Source organism: Ammodytes marinus (assembly GCF_949987685.1).
Source record: "Ammodytes marinus genome assembly, chromosome: 15".
In the NCBI taxonomy this organism is placed as follows: domain Eukaryota; kingdom Metazoa; phylum Chordata; class Actinopteri; order Uranoscopiformes; family Ammodytidae; genus Ammodytes; species Ammodytes marinus.
The window spans coordinates 15008870-15034008 of NC_137219.1; the positions used below are offsets into that span (position 1 = coordinate 15008870).

A 25139-nucleotide genomic window follows, 5' to 3' on the forward strand; every position below is an offset into this window, starting at 1 on the left:
CTGACCTGTTTGTATTAGAAATTAAAGTTTAAAAAAAAGGTGGTCAATTCAGTCACTACATACCACATATATACAGCAGAAAGTCTCCATAGAAATATGAAAGAACTTTTTGTACTCATGTGTCTTATGGACTTGGAGGAAGTGAAATGACCACTCCCCTCTATTTGCTTTTTTCGTTCGTAAGGTTTAAGGGCCGGGGCTGTCTCGAAAAGGCGGGGTTATGTCTTGCTTTGCATTTAATGATAACAACGGCTCCGAACGGTAAGCGCCGAGTCCCAAAACAAGCGTCCAGAAGCAGGTTGACTATGACCCGCCCCCGCGAACCAGAAACAGGAGATAGTCTGACGGATACATAGCGCAGGAGAAAGCCAGGCTGGAGCTGCTCCGGGAAGTCAGGAGTCTGCCAGAGTCAACGCAGAACAGCGTAATTTCACCACTTGCTACGGGAACAACAAACTGAAGCTACAGGTATGCTGTGAGCTACTGTGTGTTTATTTCTCGTCAAAAAAAATCCGCTCTAGCCGGTCTTTGCAAAGCTAAGCTCTTTACCCGGGCCTGGGAACGGCCCTCAGGACTTGAACGGAAGAATGAAGCAGTAGACCAGGTCAGAGATTTCAGGAGAGAGGGAGGCTGGGTCACTAGCCGGGCGAGGCCCGTGGGGCAGATGTCCACGCCTCCTTACGGGGCTCAGTGCCCTTTGAAAGAGACGCAAAGTTGGGTGTTGCTGCTAGCATTTTTGCCGTTCAGGTTTTATTAAATGCTGAACACTTCCTCTGTACTAATAATTGGATTGGCCGGCTAACGTTGGTTGGCTAGCATTTGTGTTAGCTAGCTCAGTCATGGTGTTAAGCTATTAGAGCCACTCAGTAAAACGAACTGGAGTCTTTTATTGTATCCCTGCAAAGATTTAACTATCATGGAAACTAGTTGTAGCCGTGTTCGGGCCACTATTGAGCCCCCACAGTAAAATTATACTATGTCTTGCTAGCCATGTTGGTGTAGGAAGCTGGTCGCCGTCATGTGTGCCCATTCTTTCTCTTTCATACTGCATGTAATTATGACGTGTGACTGAGGAGCTAGGTTGGCTAACCTAGCAAGCACTATTAACGCTAGTTCAGTTCTGCCCTTTTCTGTGATTACAAGCTTGAATTCACCTTCAACTAGTGTGCGTTTGGTTTAAGAACAGCTGCCATTACGTGTCTTGGTTCAGTAGTCTGCACAAGGCCCACGATTGGGCATGACCTAGCGTGCTGGAACATTTGGTGCTCTACCACAGTGATCTGGCCTTGCTGGGTTTTGAGGTGGCTTGCTAGACATAACGCTATCTCAAAGACAAGTCGAGGTGATTAGCTTGATTCTGGTACTTCAAACGATCGACACGTGTTGGCAAACCCCACTACATTTACAGTAATGTGGTGACTAAATATTTGGCTATGTGTAGCTGTCGCACTGTGTCCTGTGGACTTCTCGATCTGCCATATTGTGCTTAAAAGAAACATTTGATTGTTTATTGAATGACAGTACTTTTTGTGTAGATCATTTGTAAATCTATCAATGAACCCATTAACTCAGCAACAGAGTCCATACAGGTTTTCCTGAGTTTCTCCTAGGCTTGTGGTGGGACAATGAAAATTCTGTCCTGCTGGCATCCTTGCCATTTTCCCAGAGGTCTATAAGCTCCAGTTTAAGGTGTACTACCATGTACCATGCTCTCAAGTTTCGTTGTTACAGCCTGACCAGGAAAGACAGATTATTTCAAAGGAGCAAATGCCAGTTTGTTAATGTTTTTCCAGATGCCCTGCTGTTTACTTTGCTACGTTTTCCTTTATCACACCATAACTAATCAGACGAGCTCCTCCTCCAGCAGTTGTTCACCTATCACTCTAGAATACATTATTAATTCATTACCTGCAATCACTTAAACATTCTGGATAAAAGTTATTGTACTGAAAGTGCTTGTAGTAGTAATAAAACAAAGGGATGAAGTGACAGTGTAGCTTTTTAATAGTGTCTTCTTTTTTCTTGTGCATTCAAATCTCGCTTAAAATGTATTTGGCTTACATGTACACTTCCAGAACCTAGGCAGGTAAGTTATGAATAAACATGATCACTTGATGTGAAATGTTGTATCATTACAATATTTTCCAGGCACTCGCACCATCTTAGGCTAATTATGATTCAGAAAAACAATGATATTCATGTTGTTATTAAACTTGTGGTATGTGTGTAATCTAGGTGAACTAGTTCAATTCAATAGCTCTTAGTTTTCCCTTGCTTTCCTGGTCCATTGATGTACTATTTGGTCAATTATTCCCTTGAAGATGTGAAGTGTAGAGTGCTGAATGGCCTGCTTTTCAAGTACTGTCAGTGCTGCTTTTTGGGCCTGGTAGTTATCAGGAGTTCCCTCTCTCTGTCCATGCCTGCCAAATCAGGAGGCATGGCCAGCCAAGTGGCTAGATTCCGGGGAGCCAACAGCCCGAGAGGGCTTTGTCCTCTGGGCTCATTTTGATGCTGGGACAAGGCTGGGGCTGTACAAGGAAGCAGCACATGCACCTTGTACTCAGAGGCCAGGAACTGAAAGAATGCCAGCAGGCTTGAAACCTTTACACCTCTTACTCCACCCATACATCATTTGCCAAGAAGCTTCTTCTAGAGTACTTTCAAACCTTCATTTTGTCTGAGGTGGGAGATTTCTGGATTGGAACATACAATTTATGCAACATATACTATAGTATTTCCTGTTTTGGTAGCTAGCCACTGAAATGTAAGACCCAGTTCTCCCATGGTGTGTATAGTACATACTGTACTATGGCTTCTTTAGGCCGCTGGTCTTATTGTATAGAACTTGCAGAGTAGCCTTCTTAGTGCATGTAAAGATTTGAAAAATACAATGGGCATAGTCTCTTGGCCACTGAAAGGATTATTTGTCTTTGCATGATACTTATTAGCCTCAGTTTAGGTTCAGACAGACAAATATAGAATAAAAACTTGTATGAAATTTAAAGGGCTAATATTTTAAATTCAAGGTCTTGGATTTGACTGTGTTGAGTTTGCACAATGCCCTCTAAACAGCTATCTAAACAACATATATTTTTTTAGGAGTTCATCTCCAGCTGTAGCGTATCGAGTGTGTGGAGGAATGCGTGCTCTTTGACACAGATGCAATACAACCATCATATAGGAAACCGTATAGGCGCTGAGTGTATAAGGCAAATATTCCTAACCAACCCCTAACATCAGCCAATCCAATGTCAAAGCTGCTAAACAGAATAATGTGTTTCAAAAAATTTCTACAATAGTAATATTCCCTTGTTGAAAGGCAAAGACAATATTTCAGAATAAGAAGAGGCAAATGTTAAACATTACAACTGGCCAGGTACATTCTTGGGTTTGTTTTGGGAGAGGTAATGAGATGTCGCCGTGGGAAGAAACGGGGTCAACGTTACGCTACAGGGCTAAGCCTTCCAGTCCTCAGGAAGCTCCGCAGTGGAAAGTTATTCTTAAATGTATTATCATGGGTAATCTGCTTAATCCAAATGACTAAACAGGTCTGCTCTACAACAGTGAGTCTTATGCCACATTACTGACACATCTTGGGCATGGGATGGGATTGTGCTGCACGTCAGGTTCGCTCAATGTCTATGGCACTCCGTTGATAACACAATGCTAGTACTGTCTGGTTTTATTTAGGTACGTGCATGCGTACGTTTCTACAATACGTGGCTGTGTGTTGGGTTTTTAAAGGCCCGGACAAACCGGCCCGATAATCGCCGTCGTAGAGTCTGGAGGGGGCGGGCACACGAATCTGTTTGGTGTGTGCCGTGAAATCGGTCGTCGTAGATGTCGTCGGGCTTCTTTCGACGGGCAGTCTTTCAGTTGGAGCAATTTGATTTGTGGAGGGCTAGCGAATCAGTGAAGCCCGGAAGTGAGGCGGGTAGCACAAACAGCTAACAACAGTTAGCCATTGTTTTAATGTGTTTGTTTGTTTCGTTCAGCGAGTACTCGCATGCATCAACCCTTGTTGACTGCTCGACACCATGCTCGACACTCTCTGCTAAAAATGGTGCTCTTTATGGTCCATAAATATAAATATGTATTTCTATCTATGTTTATGGTCTAGAGAGCCGTCCCATCATTTCCGGCTTCCGTATTTTTTCGGGCCATAATACAGATTAGCGCCGCCTGCTGTTATGGAGACATTACGTCCCGCGCAAGCGCAGAGCGTACGGAAAGTCAGCAGTCGGCTTGGTGTGTTCTTTGCACTTTTTTGGCCGCGACGGGAAGACTGGAGCTGCCTGAATCGGCAAACTCCGTTTTCGGGTAGTCGGACTGGTGTGTCCTGGCCTTAAGACATACACTCCAATGTTTGGGTTCTATGTATTTTTTCAGAATTGCGTTCTTATTGACTCTGGCGCTTACAGAAGTGCAGCAGTATCTCAGTGACAGTCACATCAAATGGACCATCTAAGGTGTAGTCAGGTAGATTTAAAGAAGACAAAATATGTGATGCAAGAAAACATTAATAATTCAAAAGATAGAAATAAGAACACAAAAGAGAAAACATTGGAACATTGGACATCTATATTCATATGTGTGATAAAATAGTAACTGTTGCCATCACAAGACAGCCATCATGCTGGCATTTTCTCAGTATCATTGATGCCAAGAAATGACAATAATTGTTAGTTTGTTTGGTTATAGTGCATAAGATGCATTGTGTCTCAATTAATCACGCCTTTTATCGGCCCCGATCCCACCCCAGTTTATCCCTACTCTGTAGCCCTGAGGAGACAACACATAGTTTACAAGAATGTCTTCGGCAGATGCTAAACTGACAAAGTCTCTCAGGACCTCTTGACTCTGTCAACTCTGCCGTCGAAGGAAGAAAAAGAAGAACCCTCCTCTCCCTGGGCTTGAAGCAGGCAGGGCCCAAACTGCAGCTGCAGCAGAGCTCAGCTGGTTGACACTTGCATGTGGGTGTATTTTTGCCTCTTGCAAATCCATCCTGAGATGAGTTTAGAATACCACCACCATGTCGTCCTTGTGGGGGCTGAAGGAGTGACCAAATGAGACAGTGAGCCATCTCCTTTTTAGCCTTGATGTCACTCTGATGTTCTTGACCTATTTTGTCCCCTTTTTGAAGCCAGTGAGATTTGAAGTGGATGGCTCTTATTCTCCTATAACTTTTCTGTATTGGGCTCTTACCAAGCCATGTTTCAAGTAGATAGGCCTTGTTCTCTATGAACCTATGGGAAGGATCTTAAGATGTGTAGCTGGGGTAGTGTAATCTAATTGGATCATCACTAAGGAAGGACATGGGGTGTCTGTAAGAGCCCTTTATCTCACACCCTCTCGGCACTATTGAATGTATTAACACTTCCTTTGCAGGCAATCGCCCGGTGGGCTGACATCTGTCGGAGGGACTAAGCGCGGCCATAACTAAAGCACTTCTCTTCTCTTTGGTCTTCCTCTCCAGAATGGCGGTGGATATCTATGACTCTCAGTACCTGCTGATCCTGGCCCCCTCCCTGGTCATCGCCCTCATGTTCCTCTTCTTCTGGCTCTTCATGAAGGAAACATCGTACGATGAAGTGCTGGCCAGGCAGAAACGAGACCTCAAGCTCCCACCGTCCAGGCCGGACACACGCAAGAAGAACGAGAAGAAGAAGAGCAAGAAGAAGGAGAGTGCCAGCGGGGGTGGAGGTGGAGGAGCAGAGTCTGAGGAGGACCTGCGTGATTTTGACATGGCCGACGGTGCCAACAGCTCCACTCCTGATGTGGATGAGGAACCTGAGCCAGAGGCCACACCAGAGCCGTCTCCACCTACACCCACTCCCCATGTGCCAGTGTCAGCAGAGGCTCCTGTCGGTCTGAGGGAGAGGAAGAAGAAGGAGAAGAAGGCCGCCAAGGCTGCTGCTGCCGCCGCTGCTGCTGCTGCTTCTGAGGTACCAGAAGTCAATGGCTCAAAACCTCTGGCTTCAAGTAAAAAGTCCAGCCCTCCCTCTCCTAAGATCGAGGTTCAAGTCCAGGTCCAAGCCGCCCAGGCTTCAGTCCAGGCTCAGACTCCTCCCCAGACCTCTGGGAAGAAGAACAAGAAGAAACAAAAAGCAGAGCCTGGTGAGTAGCGCAGTGTACAGTTACAAGTGGGGGTTTCACTGAGTAATCTCCACGTCTTCCAAGAGAAACTATTTACTATAGACAACATTCTGAAGATACAGTATGAATTGGCCATAGTTGCCACATCCAAATGTTAACTGAATATTCCCCTTTCATCAGTCCCAAGACAGATTGGTTGAAATGTATGTTATTCTTCCCTTTCCCAGTGGATGAGCAGCAGCCGGAGGTGAAGGCAGAGCAGGCTCCTGCTCCAGTCAAGAAGGAGGCTCCCATTGTGGCAGAAACCAAAGTTCTGGATGGTGCGACCCCAAGTGCTCCCAGTGGCAAGAAGAAGAACTCATCCAAGAAGCAGAAGACCGAGCATGGTAATAACGATGCTATGGTCTTGCATGCTAAATTATATCTCCATTTATCAGGACACTTGTTAAAACCTAAGCCCAAAACCTGTCAATTTGTAATCAACTTTTCTTTCTTTTTTCCCCTCAAAAGCAGTAGATGAAGCCCATATTTTGGCTGACTCAGCAGCTTCTGCCAACCACCAGGCAGCTCACAACGATGATGTACCATCCAAAGGGAGTATCAAGAAACAGAAGAATGAGACTGACAAAGGTAACAGGAAATAAACGTCTGATCTTCTTTTTCTTCTTTTTTCCTACCCAATATCTACTATCCAGCAATGTAATAATACTAAATCCTCCATTCCCTCCTTGTGTGTTTTTTTTAAAACAGAGAACACAGAGGTGAAGCTGAAGGAGCTGCTCTCTGGTCTGTCCAGCCTGGCTCTGTCAGAGGCCGAGGCTGTCAGTGTGGCGGCCCTGCTCCGAGAGAAGAGCCCTAATGCCTTGGACGCCTGGCAGAAAGTGAGAGATTAATTAGTGACTAAATTTGAATATGTTGTTGTGTGATTTCACACTATTTGCATTTGGCAGCGGACCTGGTATTTATAATTGGACACCCTATCCCCTTCCTTCCTTCCTTCCTTTCTTTTTTTTTTAACGCCGCTTGTCTCCCCGCCAGTCTGCCGCTAGGCCTGACCCAGCCGCACAGGAACGAGAGAGACTTCTCAACACTCTGCAGGAGGAGGCCTCCATCGCCAAGGATAAAGTCAAACAGCTCAGCCAGGTCTGGATTCACAAGATCAATGACATGATTATGATTTTAAAGATTTATTGCGTAACTTCTGTTGCCCCCATGAGGAATTCTGAGTAATTGCAACCAATTATAAGTCGCTTCGGATAAAAGTGTCTGCTAAGTGACATGTAACGTAACGTAATCGACACTGTCGGCACATCTACATAAAGTGAGCCTTCAGTGATTGCACATAGATTTTTATACCTTCTGCTGTACGTCGAGGTTTTTTCTTAGCAGTAGTTTCAACAACGGAAAAATTTCTTGATAATTTTCCGGGCTCCTGCACCAGTGTTAGGGGGTGGCATTAGTTTGTAAATGCTGCCATGCTGAGAGTGAGTTTTGTGCAGCTGATTGGCTTAATCAACCTTGTGTCAACTCGTTTGCCCGATGGCTTGAATGTAACCGACATTCATTTATATTGAAAAAGTCACGCACTACAGCTTTAATGATTTACTCCCAAACGTGTCCTTCGTTTTGCAGTAACAGTTCTAGTACGGCAGTTTCAGCGTAACGCTTCATGCATCCTCTTGCTTTTCTTATCTGTGCCTTTTTTAGGAGCTTCAGGTGGAGAAGCAGAAGACCGGCCGTGTGGAGGCCGTGATGAGGGATCAACGCGGGGCCATGGAGAAAGAGATGGGGAACATGCAGGCAAAAGCACAGGGCAGCTATCAGGAACTACAGACCATGCAGATAAAGGTGAGATGGCTTGTGAAACAACACCTTTTGGCATCCTTCTAGAGCAGGGGTGTCAAACTCATTTTGGTTCGAGGGCCACATACAGCCTCTCTGATCTCAGGTGGGCCGGACTAGTAAAATAATGGCAAAATAACTCCAAATCCCTAACTTTGTTTTTCAGTAATATGCTTTATCACTCAGCCTACATTTGTAACCTACATTATCACGGATCACAAGGGATCTCTGTAGCCCCCAGGAAATGTCTTAGTAAAGGTTGCTGCTGGCCATGGGAATAGGAGGTGCGGCGCGTAGCGCCGCAGCAAAAATTTTGGGGGTAATTTGCTCAAAGATGCCAATGTGCACTAATGAAATAAACAACTGTTTATTTGAATACACAAATACAACAGGCACTGACCTTACAGTTGTCCAATTTTGTTTACTATATGTACAGGGACACATTTTGTGCAAACATGCAGACTGTACAAAATACAATTAAATAAAAGTGCAACTTCTACTGTTTTGATTTATTTTTAAATACAGAGGTTATTGGTTGTTTTGGAATTCGTTTTTCCCAATTTAAAACATAAAAATAAAGCAGCATTGAAAATTAGGAAATAAATCTTGTAGGCCTACACTAGCATGCTCCTGCTCGTTTTGCGCACACAGAGCCGCAGACACACCACGCTTGCTAGTACATTAATTGTTCTGCACTAAAAATAAAAATAGTTTTATTCTTATAAAAAAGTAATAAAATAAATGTACTAAAAATAAAAATGTTTTTTTTTTTTGGTTTTTACTTTGCCATAAAGCACTGGAGGAAACATTAATAGCGGTGAAGCAGGATTGCCATTTACCACGTTGCTAAAATGTGCTTTTTTTATTTAGGCTGCCCCCTAGCGGCAGGAGTGAGCATTTCGGTTATTTCTTTAAAAATTCATAACTCCTCACAGGAATGGGCTAGAGACTTACTTTTTTTTTTGACATACTCAGAAATTTATGCTCTACAGGTCGCGGGCCTGATCAAATCATCTCGCGGGCCGGATCCGGCCCGCGGGCCGTATGTTTGACACCCCTGTTCTAGAGTTCTGCACAGAGACTGAATTCCCTTCTCTCTCTTTTTTTTGTCCCGTGCGTAGTTCCAGCAGGCTCGGGAGCAGCTGGAAAGCCAAATCACTCGACTGCAGCAGGAGAACGGCATCCTGAGGGACGCGGTCAGCTCCGCCACCAACCAGATGGAGAGCAAGTCAGTGTTACACTGCAATACATGATAGAACACTACTGTTAAAGGCCCTACTCTGGGGCTGCATGCAATGTCTCATCTGCTCACCTTACATTCAATTCAAAAAGCTTTATTGGAATGACTATTTTTAGACAACAGTATTCCTAAAAGCATTACATCTATTACAAATAACAAATTAATACAATCAGAACAACCCCCCCTCCCCATGCATGTACAGTATACATGCATATACACGCAGTACAAATTATAAGGCATATGACAGTAAATAATTATAAAAGAACTATTGATTTATGTGAGACATTGTGGATTGCTCTCTGAGGTTGTGACAGTGATCCTGTGCTATATAGTATAAGAATCTCGGCTCATTGTCTTTGCATTTTAGCACAGATCTTTCCATCTGGGCATCATCCTCCAGATCCAATCTGCTCTGTCACACAATGTGAAATGCTCAATACGGGCTATTTGTAGTTTGGTTAATCAACTGCGGCCCACAATAATGCTCCATCAACCTTTTTTGTTCTTTTTTTTTTTTTTTTTTTTTTTTTTTTTACATAATTAATTTTTGCTTGTGTGTGTTGCTTGATAGGAATTCCGCCGAGCTGAACCAGCTGCGTTCAGAGTACGCCGGTCTGATGAAAGACCTGGCAGACAACAACAGCAAGCTGCAGCAGGAAGAGCACCAGAGGAAGACGCTGGAGCTCAGCTACCAGCAGAACGCGGCCCAGCTGGAGGTAACCTAGTCCAGATGTACAAAGTGTTTATTTAGAAAAGGGAGAGAGAAAAAAAATTAATTCTGTTTGCACAAAAGGTGGACATGCGGCACAGCTTCAGATGTGGTCAGCGGGGCGTGGTAGCATTACCAGGGAAATGGGCGGAGGTTGTGGTGGGAAGTCCTGTGGAGTGGAGTGTGGGAAATGAGAAACCTGGGGTTGGGAGGATTGTGTTGGCTTTGGAAGATGGAATGTTTGAGGTTCTGTGCTGTGTGTAAACATCACTTTCCTGCTAGACACCCAGGTCAGCCTTTCCCGTCTCTCTATATTCACCACTGTGAAAGTTGAGTATTTAAGTTGTTGACTCAGTCTCGGCTATCAAATTGAGCATAAGTAAACAGGTTGGCTTTAATGCAAATCAGCTACCCCTCATTCACCTTTTTACAGTGATGATATGAAATGGATGGATGTTTTACCCGAGTGTAGCTCAGTCATCCCTGGTAACATATATACTAATCAATACTTAGAAAATGTATTGGATTAGATATTAATTTGCAACAATATCAATACCAACAGTGTTGACTTCTGCTCACAGCACCACTGCATGCCCTCTCAAGACATGCAACATACCACAAGAGTGTGTAACAGCATATCAGTTACCTATTGTTATATAATACTACCCACACAGCTTATTTCTAAGTGAGGTTTCACATGCTTGGGTTTATAGCAAAAGGGCAGTGATCTTAAAAAGATGTAGCTACATTTTGCACTACAATAGTTAGTGCAAAATATAGTAGATTATTTGTTTTATTCAAACATTTATTTTTATTAATACATTTTTTTTCTTAATTTTTGGTAATCCCTAGTTTCTAGTATTTTTTGCTGGAGTGTGTTCACAAAAATGAATGTATCTCTCCATGGCCAGGCCCAGCTGCAGGATGCTAAGCGACGGTGGGAAGACCTGCAGAAGTTCCTCCACAACGTCAACGCAGAGCGAGAGAAACTTCAGGCCTCAAATCAAGGTGATGAAATACCACGTCACACTAAAATAAAATAAATCAATAATAATAATGCTTCTATTGCATCAGATTGAGTGAGCGCGGACTACATCCAGCACTTCAATCCGTGTGTGTGTGTTGCAGATCTGCACAGCCAGATGCTTGCCATGGAGACGGAGATGAACAACAAGAACAAGGAGTTCCAGACCCTTCACGGCAGCCTGACCGAAGCCATGGTCTCCAAGGAGCGGCTGGAGCAGAGGGTGATGGAGCTGCTGGATATCTCCCAGCAGCACAGCATGCTGTCAGACGACTCACTGCAGGCCCGCGTACAGGTGAGCTGCAACAACCCTACATCGTTGGCTTAATTCCCTTATATTGAGTCCAGCTGGCACATTAAATAACATTGATGGAATCTTTTTATGCTCTTCATGTACTCTGACCACATTGAAATAGCAAAGTGAATGGCTCTGTGCCCGCAGAACCACTAACACTTTGTATTTGTATATGCTAATCCCGCATGTGTTTTAACAGGAACTAATGAGCGAAAACAAAGATCTTCAGGTCCAGAATGAGGGCATGCACGCCCAGATCTCATCACAGGTATATTTTGTCGACTTAATTTACCTATGTCTATCCAGAATATGCCTCACCTACATAACTGTATGTGCATAGGCTGATAAGATTGATTTCCTTCTCTTTAAGGTTACCCATGTCTCCCACATTGAGGAGCTACAGAAGCTGTGAGTAAAGAAAATATTAAACAGACATGCAGTATATTTTCTTAAAAAAAATATATATTTTTTTTTTGAAGTGTTGTTGAGCTTGACACACTTCTCCATGTTGTGTTCAGATTGTCTGAGAAGGAGCTTCAGCGTAAGAGTCTGGAGGATTCTCTAAATGCCGAGAGGAGCAGCGGGGCCGGCAGAGAAACCGACATGCAGGTACAAATCACAACAGCGCCTCATCTAACAGCATCCTATACCAACATGGCATTGGCTCATTAGTCCGCAGGAATTTAGCAAACCATGTTTTCTAAAACCTCTCATTGTGTAGAGCGGGATCGTTGGTTCACAGTGGCAGATATTTTGGGCTCCGATGTGATTTATTTCATGTTTTGTTTTTTATCAACCTATTACGAGAGCTTTGTCATTGTTCCATCTGGCTTTCTTTCAGAACCTGAATTGTCTTGGTATAATAAGCCGTTTTGTCGCCCGTGTCCTGTCTCTTGTCTTTTCCTCTCGCAGGCCCTGCACAATGACAACATGGCACTGAAGGCAGAGCTGCAGAATCTGCAGGCACAGATCTCTGATCAGGTCTGCTATGAACCCTTTTGCTGTTTTTATCTTTGCCAAACTTAACAAGACCCTTTGAGTGTTTTGTGGGTTCTTCTCTTTGACACACCCTCTCTTGTCTATTTGCTTTTGCAGACTGCCTCCCAAATTGCTTTGGACCAGATTCAGATGAGGTGTGTGTATATTAAAACTGGAACATATTTTGAATGCATCTGCTTGTTAGATTAGACTTGTTACTCTGTCAATACAATTACCAAGCCATGATAATCATTAACTGTGTAACCTCTTTTCTAAAACAACTCTTCCCACCCAGTGTCCGGGAGAAGGAGGAGGACATGAAAACCATTGAGGGCCTGCTGGAGAAGGGGATGATTGAGGTGGCCAATAAGGAGGAAGAGCTCAAGGTGTCTGTTTTCATTTTTATTTTCTTGTTGATAAAGGGGATGGGCCCCAGAGCAGCCAAGCTCTAAGGAACAACTGAAAAACGTGCTGCCTCACACGCATACCCACATTTCACTGACGTCAGCATTGCTGTTAAATGACACTTCACTTATTTGCCTTGTAATCACAATCACCAATGGCTCAAAAATAAATCAAATGTTTCCCTGTTGCAGGCTATAAGAGAAGAGAACGCTGCACTGAAGCAAGACATGGAGGCCATTCAGAGAAACACAGCAGAAACGGTCAGTTGTTGTCGTAAGAATTGTTTGTGGAAAATCTGTGTCCAAGTACATCTCAATTTTTTTTTTAAGTCATTTGTTTTTTTAATTGTCTGTTTCCATTATCCCAGGCATCATCACAGGCATCATCAGATTCTATAGTGGAAGAACTCCAGAGCAAGTAAGTTAACTTTGGATTACTTCACCGCCATGATTCCCAAATAGACAAAAGTCTTATTTTCGCCCCCCCGTCCACAACACACATAACTTTAGAAGAGTAGCTCATGTCATAAATGCTATGTTAATAAACCAAAGGCTACTTAGTCTACTGTGAGCCCAACCAATCTGATACGTGCTGGCACTCCAAGCCATTCCCTAAACACCCCCCTGATAGTAGTTCCTTTAACATCTGATATCTGTTAGCAAAAGAGGTTGTGTGTTAAATCATTAAATATCAGCAAATTCTGTGTGACTTCCCACTGCTCTGTATGACGAAGCCTTGTTTGACTTTAAAGGATTCAAGAGAAGGATGTGCAGATAAAGTCAATGGAGGAGAGTCTACAAGCTGCACAAGACAGCAGCTCCACTGGAGAAAAGACTGCTGAGGTGTGGACTTTTTCTGTATTGATTTAAAACACATAATAATTTTTTTTTCTATCATGTTGTGCTGTCCTAGTTTGAGCTCTTGTCTGACTCTGTTATTGTCCGGCAGGGTTTGGAGCAGCAGTTGGCCACCCTGCAGGCAGAGATGGAGCAGATGAGACAAAAAGAGACTGCAGAAGAGCCCACCGCTTCTGGTGCCCAGGTTCAAGACCTTGAGGCTCAGTAAGTCCAACCCACATACATGCACACGCAGACACACACACACACGCACGCACATACACACACACACACACACACACACACACACAAACTGGCTTTACCTTGCAGTCCTCCCTCCACCACCATTACAAATCGGACTAATAATGACCACATCTGTCCCACAGGCTAGCAGCGAAGGACCAGGAGATCCAGAGTCTGCAGGCTGAGCTGGAGGCCAGGACTAAAGATCTGAGTGAGAAGATTGAGCAGGTACATCAGCAGGTGAGGAATCATTTCAAAAGATTGCTCAGTAAGTGCAGATGTGATATAGACTTTGTGGTTTTAAATCAGGACTTTGTCCAAAAAAGATTTTTACCAGGAATGCATAAAAGAACCAACACTGTATAGGAATCAGAACAGAGAATACAGGCAATGTTTGAATTGTTCTTGTAGTTTGATCTTCTCACCTTTTGCTTTGAGGTTCATAAGAGATCATGTTCTCTTTCAGTCCTGGTTTTAACAGTCTTGGTTTTCCCCTCCTCATATAGCAGTCCCACACAGCCGTGCCAAGCCCAGAGCTTCTTACAGCGTGAGTAACATACATGTCATTCTCCAACATGGGATATTATATATGTTATGCTTGTGTCACTCTTAAGGGACCCATAACAACATCATGGTGTTAACGAGTGCTCATGTTGTGCTCTGTCAGGTTGTCAGAGAAGGAGCAGCAGGTCTCAGATCTGCAGGGTGAGCTGGCTGAGCTGAGGGATTCCATGGAGCTTCATCGGAAGAAGAACAACGTAGGTGTCCTCCAGAGATGAGCTGAGCTATATAACAGCATTATGAAGCAACTTCTCTGGTCTTAAGCCCTGCCAGAAACCCCCCTCCCCCTTGTTTGTGTGGTTCCTCAGAACACTCCCCTCACTGGATACTGGACCCTGCATGCATCCATACGTTGTCCACTGCTACTTAGTTCCTCTTGTTTTGCTTTTTTGTTCTTTCAAAGCCACATAGGAAGCTTTCCTACACTGAGGACGTGTTCTCAACGTGATTATACACATCAGTACAGATGTCTATTTTGATTTGGAATGCTTAAGCTGAGCGTTGCATAACAGGGTTTCCAGCCTACTCTTGTTGTGTTCGCCGTCGGCCACGGCTGTATCAGCTAGCTTGTCTGTGCTGGTGGGTGGTTCAGAGCGTTAGAATCTCGCCTACCTTTTTCTCTCTTTTTTCTCTTAGTAGAAGCACATCTGATTTGAATTATCTGGACTTTGCTTTTTATTCATTCGCACATATACCCTTTATTTCTCGAGATAATATTACCCTCATTTGGAACATTGATGCTAGATACATTAGAACAGTGTTACTATAATACACATCTTGCGAACTCTGCATGTTGTTTCACCCACACAAGGTGTGAGAGTCGGACTGTAGAAGGCTATTTGTTCTTCCTTATTTTAAGCGGTTGCAGCATGGGTGAGAAGCAGTGTATAGTAATATTTTTTTTAATGAGAAATGCGTTCGGTTTGTTGTGTTACTCTTACCAGTCTTCTTTTGACGGGGTCACTGTCTGCATTTCCCCTGAGGCATAAACTGAAAGTAGTGTCTCTCTGGAACTGACCATAACAGGAGCTTCGGGAGAAAAACTGGAGTGCAATGGGAGCTCTGTCAGCCACCGAGGCCATGCTTCAAGGGAAACTCAGCAAAACTGTCAAGGTTCGACACCCCCACCTCAGTCTGCTTCACTCTAGTCCCAATCTGATGCATCCTCCCTCAAAATGCTGTCTTTTTTTCTTTTTTTTTGTTGCCATAATTGAACCAGTGAAATTTTACTATTCGCCATTATCCATAACAAAGCTGCATACTCATTTACCTCCCTCCTGCCCCGCCCCTCTGTTGTTTGGCCTCAAAATTTTCAATTGGCTGTCTGTTGAACTGTGCTATTTCTCTTTTTGGAAAATCAGACTTTTTGATTAACATTAACAAATACTGCTTTCTTGGGCAAACTTTTTTTTTTTATTTTTTTTTTCAAGGGCAGAAAATATAAAGTATTTTCTCCCTGCCCAAAGCTCAGGCCGACGCTTGGAAATGAGTGTGCAGTGAGTGACCTAGAAATGATTTCACTAGACGTCATTAGATTAAGATTCATCGTACTCATTTTGCCGCTTCCTGTCTTTCTGTCACGTTGCTCATTGCTAGCATGTTTTCCCCCCATTCTGATCTGTGACATCCGTACCGTCAATATCACAATAGCCAGTCAATGAAAATGTTTCATTCACTTTGATTTTCTAAAACTGTTTTTTTCCTTTCAAAGTTGATTGTTCGAAAACATTTAATGACTATGTGACAGTGCCTCCTAATACCACTCCATGCTCTGTACTGAAACATCCCTGTTGTGCAATTAAATGGAAAGCAGGATCCTCAGTGTTTCTCTTGTAGCTTCAGGTCCCCTTGTGTAGACACAGAGCGGGCTACCAGATAGCTGGTCTATTAACAGTTACAGGGAGGTGTGTGTATATTTGTTGCCGTGCTCCCCTTACATTAGGAGAAGGGTACTTGCTGAACCATCAGCACAGCAGCTGCTCTCGTGCGTCTGAGTACAGTAGAAAGCTCCTTCTAAGAGTTGAGCGTTGGAGTCCGTTGGCAGCTGTTGTGTACTGTCGCCGGTACACACTGGTAGTACTCAACTCTCCATTTGTCTCAGTGCCACCGTGTGACACAAGCGTGCTGCCAGCTGGCCCAGTGCTCGGCCTGCGTTATCCCTACAAGCCTCAGAGTGACGGTGCGTGGTGCAACCCCATTTTGGGAGGAGTCATCGTTACCTTTTTTATTTATTTAATGACGAGTTGTAAGCTACTTTTGTGAAAGCAGATGTATTTGTGGTCGCAGAAGGACTTAGGCGTTTAACAGTGTCATTTCAAGTAGGGGACATACTTTATCCATATGGTCATGATTATAGATCCTGTTTAATCATTCCTGGGAAGTGTTTTTGGGCCGCAAGAACCATTTCATAGTTATTTGTACTTAGTTCTAAGAACCTCCAGTTTTATTGCTCCCCCACCGCAAGAACCGTGAGCTATTATAGTTCTTCTAGGATTTTTTGTCATTAGCTCTAACTCCAGAATATGTGCTTTCGCAGCACCAAAGCAATTATAGTGACATAAGTGTTTATTGACTGGTAGAAATCAGGAGCCGTCGCCAGCAACCTTAATTTTTCAAACCCCTGTTTATGTAAATGCTGGGACACAATTTGCTCTTCTTCTTTTTCAAGTCTGCTAGATCCATAAATCCCACCTCACACAGCAAACGTATAGCTTCCATAACAGCGTCCTCCATCTCTGAATTGTTGTTGTTCTCATATGTTGTGTAAAAGTTACGTCGTCAGTCGCACAAATATAGACATACACCAGCAGGTGTATGTCTCCTCAGGGGGTTCCTATTGGTGGTTTTTAAATGTCTTAAACACTGATAGTTCCCCACGAGAGTTCCTCTGAAAAATTTCTTATAACTGCTTGGTCCGAAAAGGCCTATTTATTGGAGCAACTCGAGTAGAGAGAGGAAGGAGGAAAGATGGTGGTCATATCTGCTCTAGTGACCACTGGACCTTGTCGTCAAAAGTGACTGAACTATTTGAGCTGTCGGTACTCAATCTCTTCTCCCCTTTGTTTTCTTTGTCCCTCTGTTTTCCCCCTCCCTTCGTCCTGTAGGAGAACCAGACGGCCCTGGAAGCGTCTCAGGCCGAGTGTCGGGATGTCCTGCACAGACTTCTGCCCCATGTGCCTCTGCCCGGTGAGCAGGTAAGGGTGCCATTGGATTTTTATCTGCCCCATGCAAATTGTGTTTGAACAGCTTCCTCACTCTGGCACACTTCACCACCTGTGTCGGAATGTTTCACAGAATTTTTCTCTTTTTATTCTTCCTCTCGTCCTTCTACCAGAACCATCAGGAGTGGCTCCACACATTTGAGAGCGCAGTAGCTGAAAGCTCAGCTGCACCATCCACCCCTGCATCAGGGGACTCTCAGGTATATCAAGTGGAAATGTGCATTTTGAATAGCTCTCCTCTTGAACTTAAAGGTATCTTTAGGAACTAAAACACTCTCTCTTTCTCATTAGGGAGTGGCTGAGAAGCTGAAAGAAGCCGAGGAAACACAGAAAATTCTACAGAAAGACTGTGAGACGTACAAGAAGGTTTTGGCGGAGACGGTGAGATGAGGTTTTCTTTTGTTCAAACATGTGCAGTCCTGTGGTTGTGTCTCTTGCCAAAACTGAGCTGTCATTCCCATTCTGTCCACAGGAGGGCATCCTGCAGCGCCTCCAGAGCAGCGTGGAGCAGGAGGAGTCTCGCTGGAAGGTGAAGCTGGAGCTATCGCAGGGAGAGCTCAAGGAGGTATGTCTTCCACTCAAGGAGGTTTGTCTTCCGCTTGTTCAGCAGGAGAACAATCCTAGATTTAACACCAAACCACTCAGGTGTTGTGTCTTTGAAATAACTTCTCATTGCATCATTCTCCTGTCCCTTTCCTTTAGATGAGTCAGAAAGTCACAGCTATGGAGCAAGAGATGGAGAGAATAACTGATGGAGCCGAGCTGGAAAACGTCAGTACTCTTTAAAGCGCGCATCTCAAGCTAACACACTCACATATCTTTTTAAGGCCTATTGTAGTACAACCAAGTTCAAGCCATTTGTAACATTTCCATCTCTGTTGTGCTCCTCAGCTGAGACGAGACAAGCAGCACTTGGAGTCTGAGTTGGAGCGAGCGGAGCGTGAGAGCGCCACCTATGTGACGGAGGTCAGAGAGGTGAGCAGATGCATGACCTCTTGTCATTGTGCTCATTCTCCCTTTGTAATGGACTGAAGAACCCTGTTTTGTGTCATTTTCATGTTCATAATGTGTTTTTTATGTTTGTTTACATGGGGCGTAAGAAATCCACACAACACATTCAATATAGCTTAACTCAATGTACACACTTCATCTAGTCAGCTCTAGCAGTGACTTAGTAACACCACTTAACCAGACTAACTCAATAGATAACTTTGTCAGGAGCAGGGCTGTACAGTGCGACAGTTTTGATCGCATTTGCTACTGAAATTGATCACGTGCGATGATGAATACGAACCCATTAGCACTCGTGCGACAGCTTGCTAATGAGGAGAGGCTGTCTTTGAAACACAGAGGAGAGATGCACAACACTGCTTAGAGGGCTCTACATTAACACTGCGGGTAAATGAGTCTTAGGCAAGTAAGTTATTGAATCCACCCTCCACTTTGGCTGGTGAAAGATGTGTCCTCGGGATCTGTGCGGGTGCAGCGATTCTAGGTATAAAAACTTCACCAACGGCAATTACCGGAAGGAGACGGCACATTACCGCAGTTAAGTTAGCTCGTGTACAAACAGAACATTTCCTGTGCGCCTTCACATTAAAAGCCTGTTATTAGCCAAACGTGAGTTGACTTTTATTTTGAAGCCGGTAAGAACAGGAAGTTAGCGCTTTTTTCTAGCTTGAAAGGCAACTCATTCAGCTGCAGAGAGCAGTCAACAGTAGCCTAGTCTATTTACAAAGTTTTAAATAAGCCACTGAAAAGCTACTCCCAACACATTCACAACAACCTATTTAATTTATCCTAAATTGTACCAATATTTATACTTATTTATTTAATAGGCTATGTTTAATGTTTTAAAGTTTGGTTTTAATTAACAGAAGGACATTATAATAATAATTCTGAATCAGCAAAAAATTGCAATTGGCAGGTTAGATTCTTTTTTCTAAATTGCAATCAGTGCACCCCTATTAATTTTTCTACAATTATTACTGCACCCACTAGGATATCATATTAATTGTGAATCTCAAATGAGACCAGGATGACATGCTCAAAGGTAATTAGAGCAAAATGCAAGGGTTAAGGTTATGCAAGTTTTCAATCATAGCCTACTTTGTGTGCTACCAAATTTATTTTTGTGCTACTGAATTTTTTTGCTTGCTAGCACCAGTGCTACCACCTGAAAAAATAAGCGTACAGCCCTGGTCAGGAGCCTGTGCTTTAGTTATCACTACACGGCTCTGCTAAACAGTTTGCGCATTCCCTTTGTGTCACTGCGTAGTGTGTAGGCTGTGTGCTAGTAGCGTTGTCCTGGACTAACTCCCACACACCTCCCATTAAACGCATAATCTCAAACTTAATTTCAGCTCAAAGATCTGTTGACTGAATTGCAGACCAGACTTGATGGCTCATATAATGAGGCTATCAGACAGAATGAGGAGCTGACTTTGGTAAGCGTTGCTCACCCTCTGGCTTAGAGCTCTATTCAAACCTATCCCTTATTGCTCTCAGCAGTGGCTCTGCACTGACTGCACACAGGACGGGGGTTCTCCATCTTCTTCACCCATGGGTCATCATCAATTACCGTAGTGAATGTGCTTACCCAACCATTTTAGGAGGCAGGACTGTGTAAAGCAGCAAATATATCTATGAATGTACTATGTATTCATAAGGTTAAGAATGATGACTCACCTTCACACGTGGTGAAACTTACAAGACTAACTTTCCCCTCTCTACGCTGGTGCTTCGCCCTAACCACTGGCTTGCAACTTGCCTCTGTTCTGTTGAAGAACATGCTCCATTTTGTCCATCTTCATCATTTTGTCTGTCTGTTTTTGTCTCTATCTTTGTCTTGCCGTAATTTCGTTTAACATTTCTCTGTGGTCTTCTTTGTTAGGTGGTAGCAGTCAGTAGTTTAAAATATCAGTGTTTCCCCCAGGTTCACACAGCAGCGGCGCGCCGCCGCTGCTATATTTTCCCGCCGCTGCTATAAAAATTATTTGCATATCAATTTAGGTTTACATTTATTTATTTTTTTGCTGCATGCAGAGCCTGTCTCATATCCGCAGGAAATGAAGTGATACATTCTAACATTTCTGGGGGGTGCCCCCATACACCCCACCTATAATTTGTACCCCCATATGTTGAAACAAAACCTAGCCTATTTGCCCTTTGCGCAGGTTGGTTTAAAATATATTCATAGGTATTTTGTTTTTACTTTTTGGATTAAAAAGAAGGCATGTTAGTAAACTACATGTCTGGCCTTTAGTGTGATTATCATATCGTAGAGTGGCCCTTTGTGAAAATGAGTTTGACACCCCTGTCTAATTGATATTTCCTACATTCAAACGACACACACATATTCTTATAGTCCAGGTTGTGGCCCAAATAAATGATGTTCATATTTGACTGCTGTGCGTTAAAGGGGTGATGAATGCAAGCTTAATAAGAGAATAAATCCAGGCGAACAAAAACATCTCAAAAATAGCTTAGGGGCTAGGGTTAATAGGGTTAAACTTGTTTAAGAGTCAGCATCAATTATCCTATCTATAGTAATACACAAGACTCCTTGAATGGGATTTAAGTGCATATTCTCCTCTCAAAGTGCACCAGATTCATGCATTCAAATTTAAAGGGTACAAAAAACTTTCAGCCGGGGGGGCATGCCCCTACAGGGTTTGGGGGACCACACCACCGCTGCTGAAAAAAATCCTGCGGGAAACACTGAATATATATATATATATATATATATTTTGGTTGCATTCAGACCAACAATAGCAATATCAAAAATGTAGCTCCCTGATTAATTACAATGAGGACCTCAATAAAGTAACATAGGATCATCACATTTTTGTTGCATAATATGGCAGCATCGTCCCACTCTTTCACCAGGTGCTATTTTTGGTTTGAAAATAGCCAAGTAAGACGAGCAATAACTGTAAAATCTGTGCAAATGTTGAGAATTTTTAAAGTACGCATTGTTGAAAAGATTCTCTGAATGATTACTTTTTGTGTAAAGGCAATGCTTAATCAGAAATTGCATTCATTTGTATCATTTAGAAGCTATAATGTTCTGTAGAGCATGTACTGAGTGTCTGTTTTGATTGCAGCTGAAAACCCAGCTCACCCAGACTCTGTCCAAGCTGGAGACAGAAGAGAGCGAGAGGCAAAAGGTGGCTGGTGACCTGTATAAGGTGAAAATGCTCTTTTAAAAAATAAAGTGTGTGTGCACTGTTGATTTGGATCCAACATCAGGCCACATTCTTAACAGCTGAAACTTTTGTGCTTCTTTCTCCAGGCCCAGCAATCTGTAGATCTGATCCAGGGGGAGCTCTCAAAGGTATCGGACAATGCTGATGAGCTGATAGAGAATAGCAGTCTGACGTCACAGAGGGTAAGAGTCCAGGGCGGTGCAGGTGTTGTAACAGTAAGGTGGGGGGGAGTATGTATTGTTGTGAAGTGGTTACATTATGCTCAACCTGCAATTCGTTCTGTGACAGGACGAGATTGACAGAAAGGAGAAAATGACTGCAGGGCTGAACCAAACAGTTACAGAACTGCAGCAGCTGCTACAAGCCGTCAGCCGGCAACTCGCCAAGGGACAAGAAGGGGTAAGGCCTGACCACTTTAACACCCCCACACCAGAAAAAACAAGTGTCCTTGTCCTGTCTTTCTACGTGCAACAGCTGTATTTGAGTGTGGAGTCTGAACATTTCTACCATTTTGGCATTTCTTCCAGGAGGCGGAAAAAGATTTGCCCAAGGTATAGTCAGAGGAGGATTGACCCCGATGCAGCCACCCTGACTGCACTACAGAGACCACCTTTGACCCAGGGTCTCGTCACTACCACTGTCGCACCATACTGTCACACCCAGCCACTTCCCCTTTCTCCGGCCTCCTTCACCTCACCTCTACTGTAGGCAGCCTCAAACTGACTCTGGCCCAAGGAGCTGGGGAACCACTCCTCTGGTCTCAGTGTTTGCCGTGAAGGGAACAGGTCAAGGTTACTGCTAATTCCAAACACTCCAGACACTGTACCAAAACACACTACTCTGCTCCCTCCACATTCCTCCTCGTCAGCAGCATCATCGCCAGATAATTTTTATTCTAAACTTAAATATGACATCCAGCATCATTTTTAAAAGTGTGTGGCAACCATTCCTCTGTTTAAAACACCTGTATTTTTCAATGAAATCCTTTTTGAATACTGCGGTAGTTTGTTGTTTATTTGTCAAGAGAGGGCAGTGATACAAATTTCAATCTTGACGAAAACAAACTTTGGGGTTTTCAGTCTTTTTTTTTCCTTAACTTAAAGACATGTATTGTTTTAAATGTTTGTTAGGCCAGGCTGAAATACACTTTTTTGTTCACCTCCTGAACACAAAAGTATCAAACTGTGCATCATTGGGCATTCATGAATTCATTGCTCTATGCATACCTTGGCTCAGTGTTGGGTGTGTGGGTGTGTGGGGGGGTGGGGGGTGGTGGTAAGAAGGGGTCTCGGCGTAACAGAAGGGTCACTACATGACTGTAACTATGGAGATGCAAGGACAAATCTAAGTCAAGTCTGTTCTGCATCTCCTGGGAGAGAGGGAGTCTGTGGCCCTGGCTGTGGAAAGAGAAGGCCAGGTCAACTGTGTTATGAGGTTTTTAATCCTACTGCAACTACTCTAGGAATAAGCGTCCTATATCGTCTGTAATCAACACTCGCTATATTATTGCTAAGTTCATTAACACTGAAGATTTTGTTCTTTTTGTAACAGGTGATGTTAATAAAAAGGGATGCTTGATAAATCTGTCCAGAGTCCTGTGTTTTTTCTTCCAGTGCAATTTCTTCTCCCTACCACTGTGAGGCAGCACACAGCCTTAGTTAAAACATTTCAAATTGATTTGAACTGGGGACTTCGGTTTTACAAATATTTCCCATCAGAGAGAAGATGTGGAGGGGAGTGAGGGAGTTAATATTCAATGGTGCAATGATGAAGAGCCAAGGACAACATCTGACTCCTCTCTCGTGGTCACTGGTTGATGCTGTGGGTGGGCGACTGTGTGTTATCAGACCAAATGCGTCATGGTTGTGATTTTTCTTTTCACCATGTTTTGGATTTAATTTCACCAAAACCAGCTTTTTATTTTTACGAAAGAATAAAAACAGGTCTTGTGTGACTGGCCCTGACTTGACTTTGAGTATCAACACAGAAAGCTCTTCCTCTCATCTTTTGCATGTTAAAAGGCCTTTTAAACAACAGGACTGTTGTGCTGGCTGGCTATAGCTGGGGGGCGGTGGTGGGGTTAGGTCACGGACGCAAGCAACATGGGATCAGCACATTCCTCACATTCTCCCACACTGTCATGCTGCAGTCAGCTGATTGGAGATGTGGCTTTTACCTTCATGGAAACAACGCGAAACAGGCACCACTGTATCTTCGACATGTTTGTCTGTATTTACTGGATAATACAGGGAGCGCCTTTCACAGCCTGCTGCTGGAATGACTGCAAGCTCTACCTTGTGTAGGGGCTTCCCAGTAACAAAGCTGACTCCTATTATACAGTCATTGGTTTAAATGTCTTAATTTTAATTTATGTTTAATGAAAAACACATTTTATTTTATGATCTCTATAACTGACACATTTATGAACAGGATATTTGAAGTCATCTCACTTTTACCCCATATAATGTGTCTCACAGTTTTTGGAAAAGCCTGACATGACATCAAATGGCAGAAATTGCTGGAGAAAGCAGTGATAAATCTGTCTGAGGTTACACTTTGCCAGACGCTTACGGGCAGTCCCATGACTGCCATAGAGGGTCTGACGTGTGAAGCCTGCCAAAAAGCAGTGAGCAAGTTAATAGGGGCTTTGTCTCTCCTATGTCATCGCTGCTCACACTGTTGGTCTCAATTGTGCAATTTGGCATGTTGCAGTAGGCCTCCCTGGGCTCTGCACGCTTCCTGCCTGGTAACATTTAACTCCTCCTCCTAAACATAGATTCGCGCGCCAGCACAACTTCAGCGAAAGAAGCCCACTCCCTGCATCTGCTCTCCATCAGTGTGGTATGTGCTAGAGAGCCTTTGATCCCCCCCAACCACCCACCTCTACTGTGTGTGTGTGTGTGTGTGTGTGTGTGTGCGTGTGCGTGTGCGTGTGCGTGTGCGTGTGCGTGCGCGTGCGTGTGTGTGTGTGTGTGTGTGTATGGCACAGGGTTGAGTCAGACAGACATAGAAGAGGCTGTCTTATACACAGACAATGCCCAGTGGATGAAAGCAAGCGGAAAGAGACAGTGACACAAAAGAGCAGTAAACATTCATTAAACCCAGGGCCTTAAGGCCGGTCCCTAGGCCCTGTACTTAAAGGCCTAATGAAGCTTGATCCTTGTGCACAACTGCTGAAGAAGCTGAATTTCAATCCACTGTACTATTAATGGACAAGTATGTGCAGCTATGAACGGAACCAACAAATGCCATGGATTAATTGGGAGTTGTGTTGCTTACCAATGGAAGAACACATCCACGTTGTGTCTAGCTGCAACCGCATAGTTTAGCTAGTTGGAGCACATAAGGGGTGGGGGAGGCCAGTACCTTCATAGGCCCCTGTGACCCCCTACAACCTTTTGTTTTAGTGTCAAGTGTTATTGCGCTTTGTAACTGAACACCAGTTCAAACATGCGGACATAATTGCAGAGGCAATAGGTGC

The 25139-nt window shown here is 43.7% G+C and overlaps 1 protein-coding gene across 8 annotated transcripts; it reads left to right on the forward strand.

Moving 5' to 3' along the window:
- Positions 1-345: 345 nt before the first annotated feature.
- Positions 346-23244, forward strand: ktn1 (kinectin 1). 8 transcript variants are annotated; one of them, XM_080042446.1, is made up of 36 exons: positions 346-468; positions 5477-6117; positions 6324-6482; positions 6607-6726; positions 6847-6977; positions 7135-7239; positions 7804-7944; positions 9060-9166; positions 9750-9894; positions 10799-10895; positions 11016-11206; positions 11406-11474; positions 11577-11614; positions 11725-11815; positions 12119-12187; positions 12302-12339; positions 12480-12570; positions 12781-12849; positions 12957-13006; positions 13341-13431; positions 13538-13650; positions 13812-13908; positions 14175-14215; positions 14336-14426; positions 15256-15342; positions 17334-17423; positions 17564-17650; positions 17742-17831; positions 17923-18015; positions 18153-18221; positions 18342-18425; positions 19814-19897; positions 21557-21640; positions 21745-21840; positions 21947-22057; positions 22186-23244. In XM_080042446.1, exons 2-36 carry the CDS (start codon positions 5478-5480, stop codon positions 22213-22215), a joined length of 3789 nt encoding a protein of 1262 aa, XP_079898572.1. In that variant the 5' UTR covers positions 346-468; position 5477; the 3' UTR covers positions 22216-23244. The 8 variants fall into 8 exon arrangements, with proteins under 8 accessions (XP_079898572.1, XP_079898574.1, XP_079898575.1 ...); XM_080042448.1 differs by having other exon boundaries at positions 14178-14215; XM_080042449.1 differs by having other exon boundaries at positions 12969-13006.
- The last annotated feature ends 1895 nt before the right edge of the window (positions 23245-25139 follow it).

Excerpts from the sequence above, each read along its gene's own strand:
- ktn1 (XM_080042446.1), top strand. The coding sequence starts at position 5,478 with ATGGCGGTGGATATCTATGACTCTCAGTACCTGCTGATCCTGGCCCCC. Across the intron at positions 12,188-12,301 it reads AGGCACAGATCTCTGATCAG|ACTGCCTCCCAAATTGCTTT; the intron begins GTCTGCTATGAA and ends TTGCTTTTGCAG. Across the intron at positions 17,651-17,741 it reads CTGCATCAGGGGACTCTCAG|GGAGTGGCTGAGAAGCTGAA; the intron begins GTATATCAAGTG and ends CTTTCTCATTAG.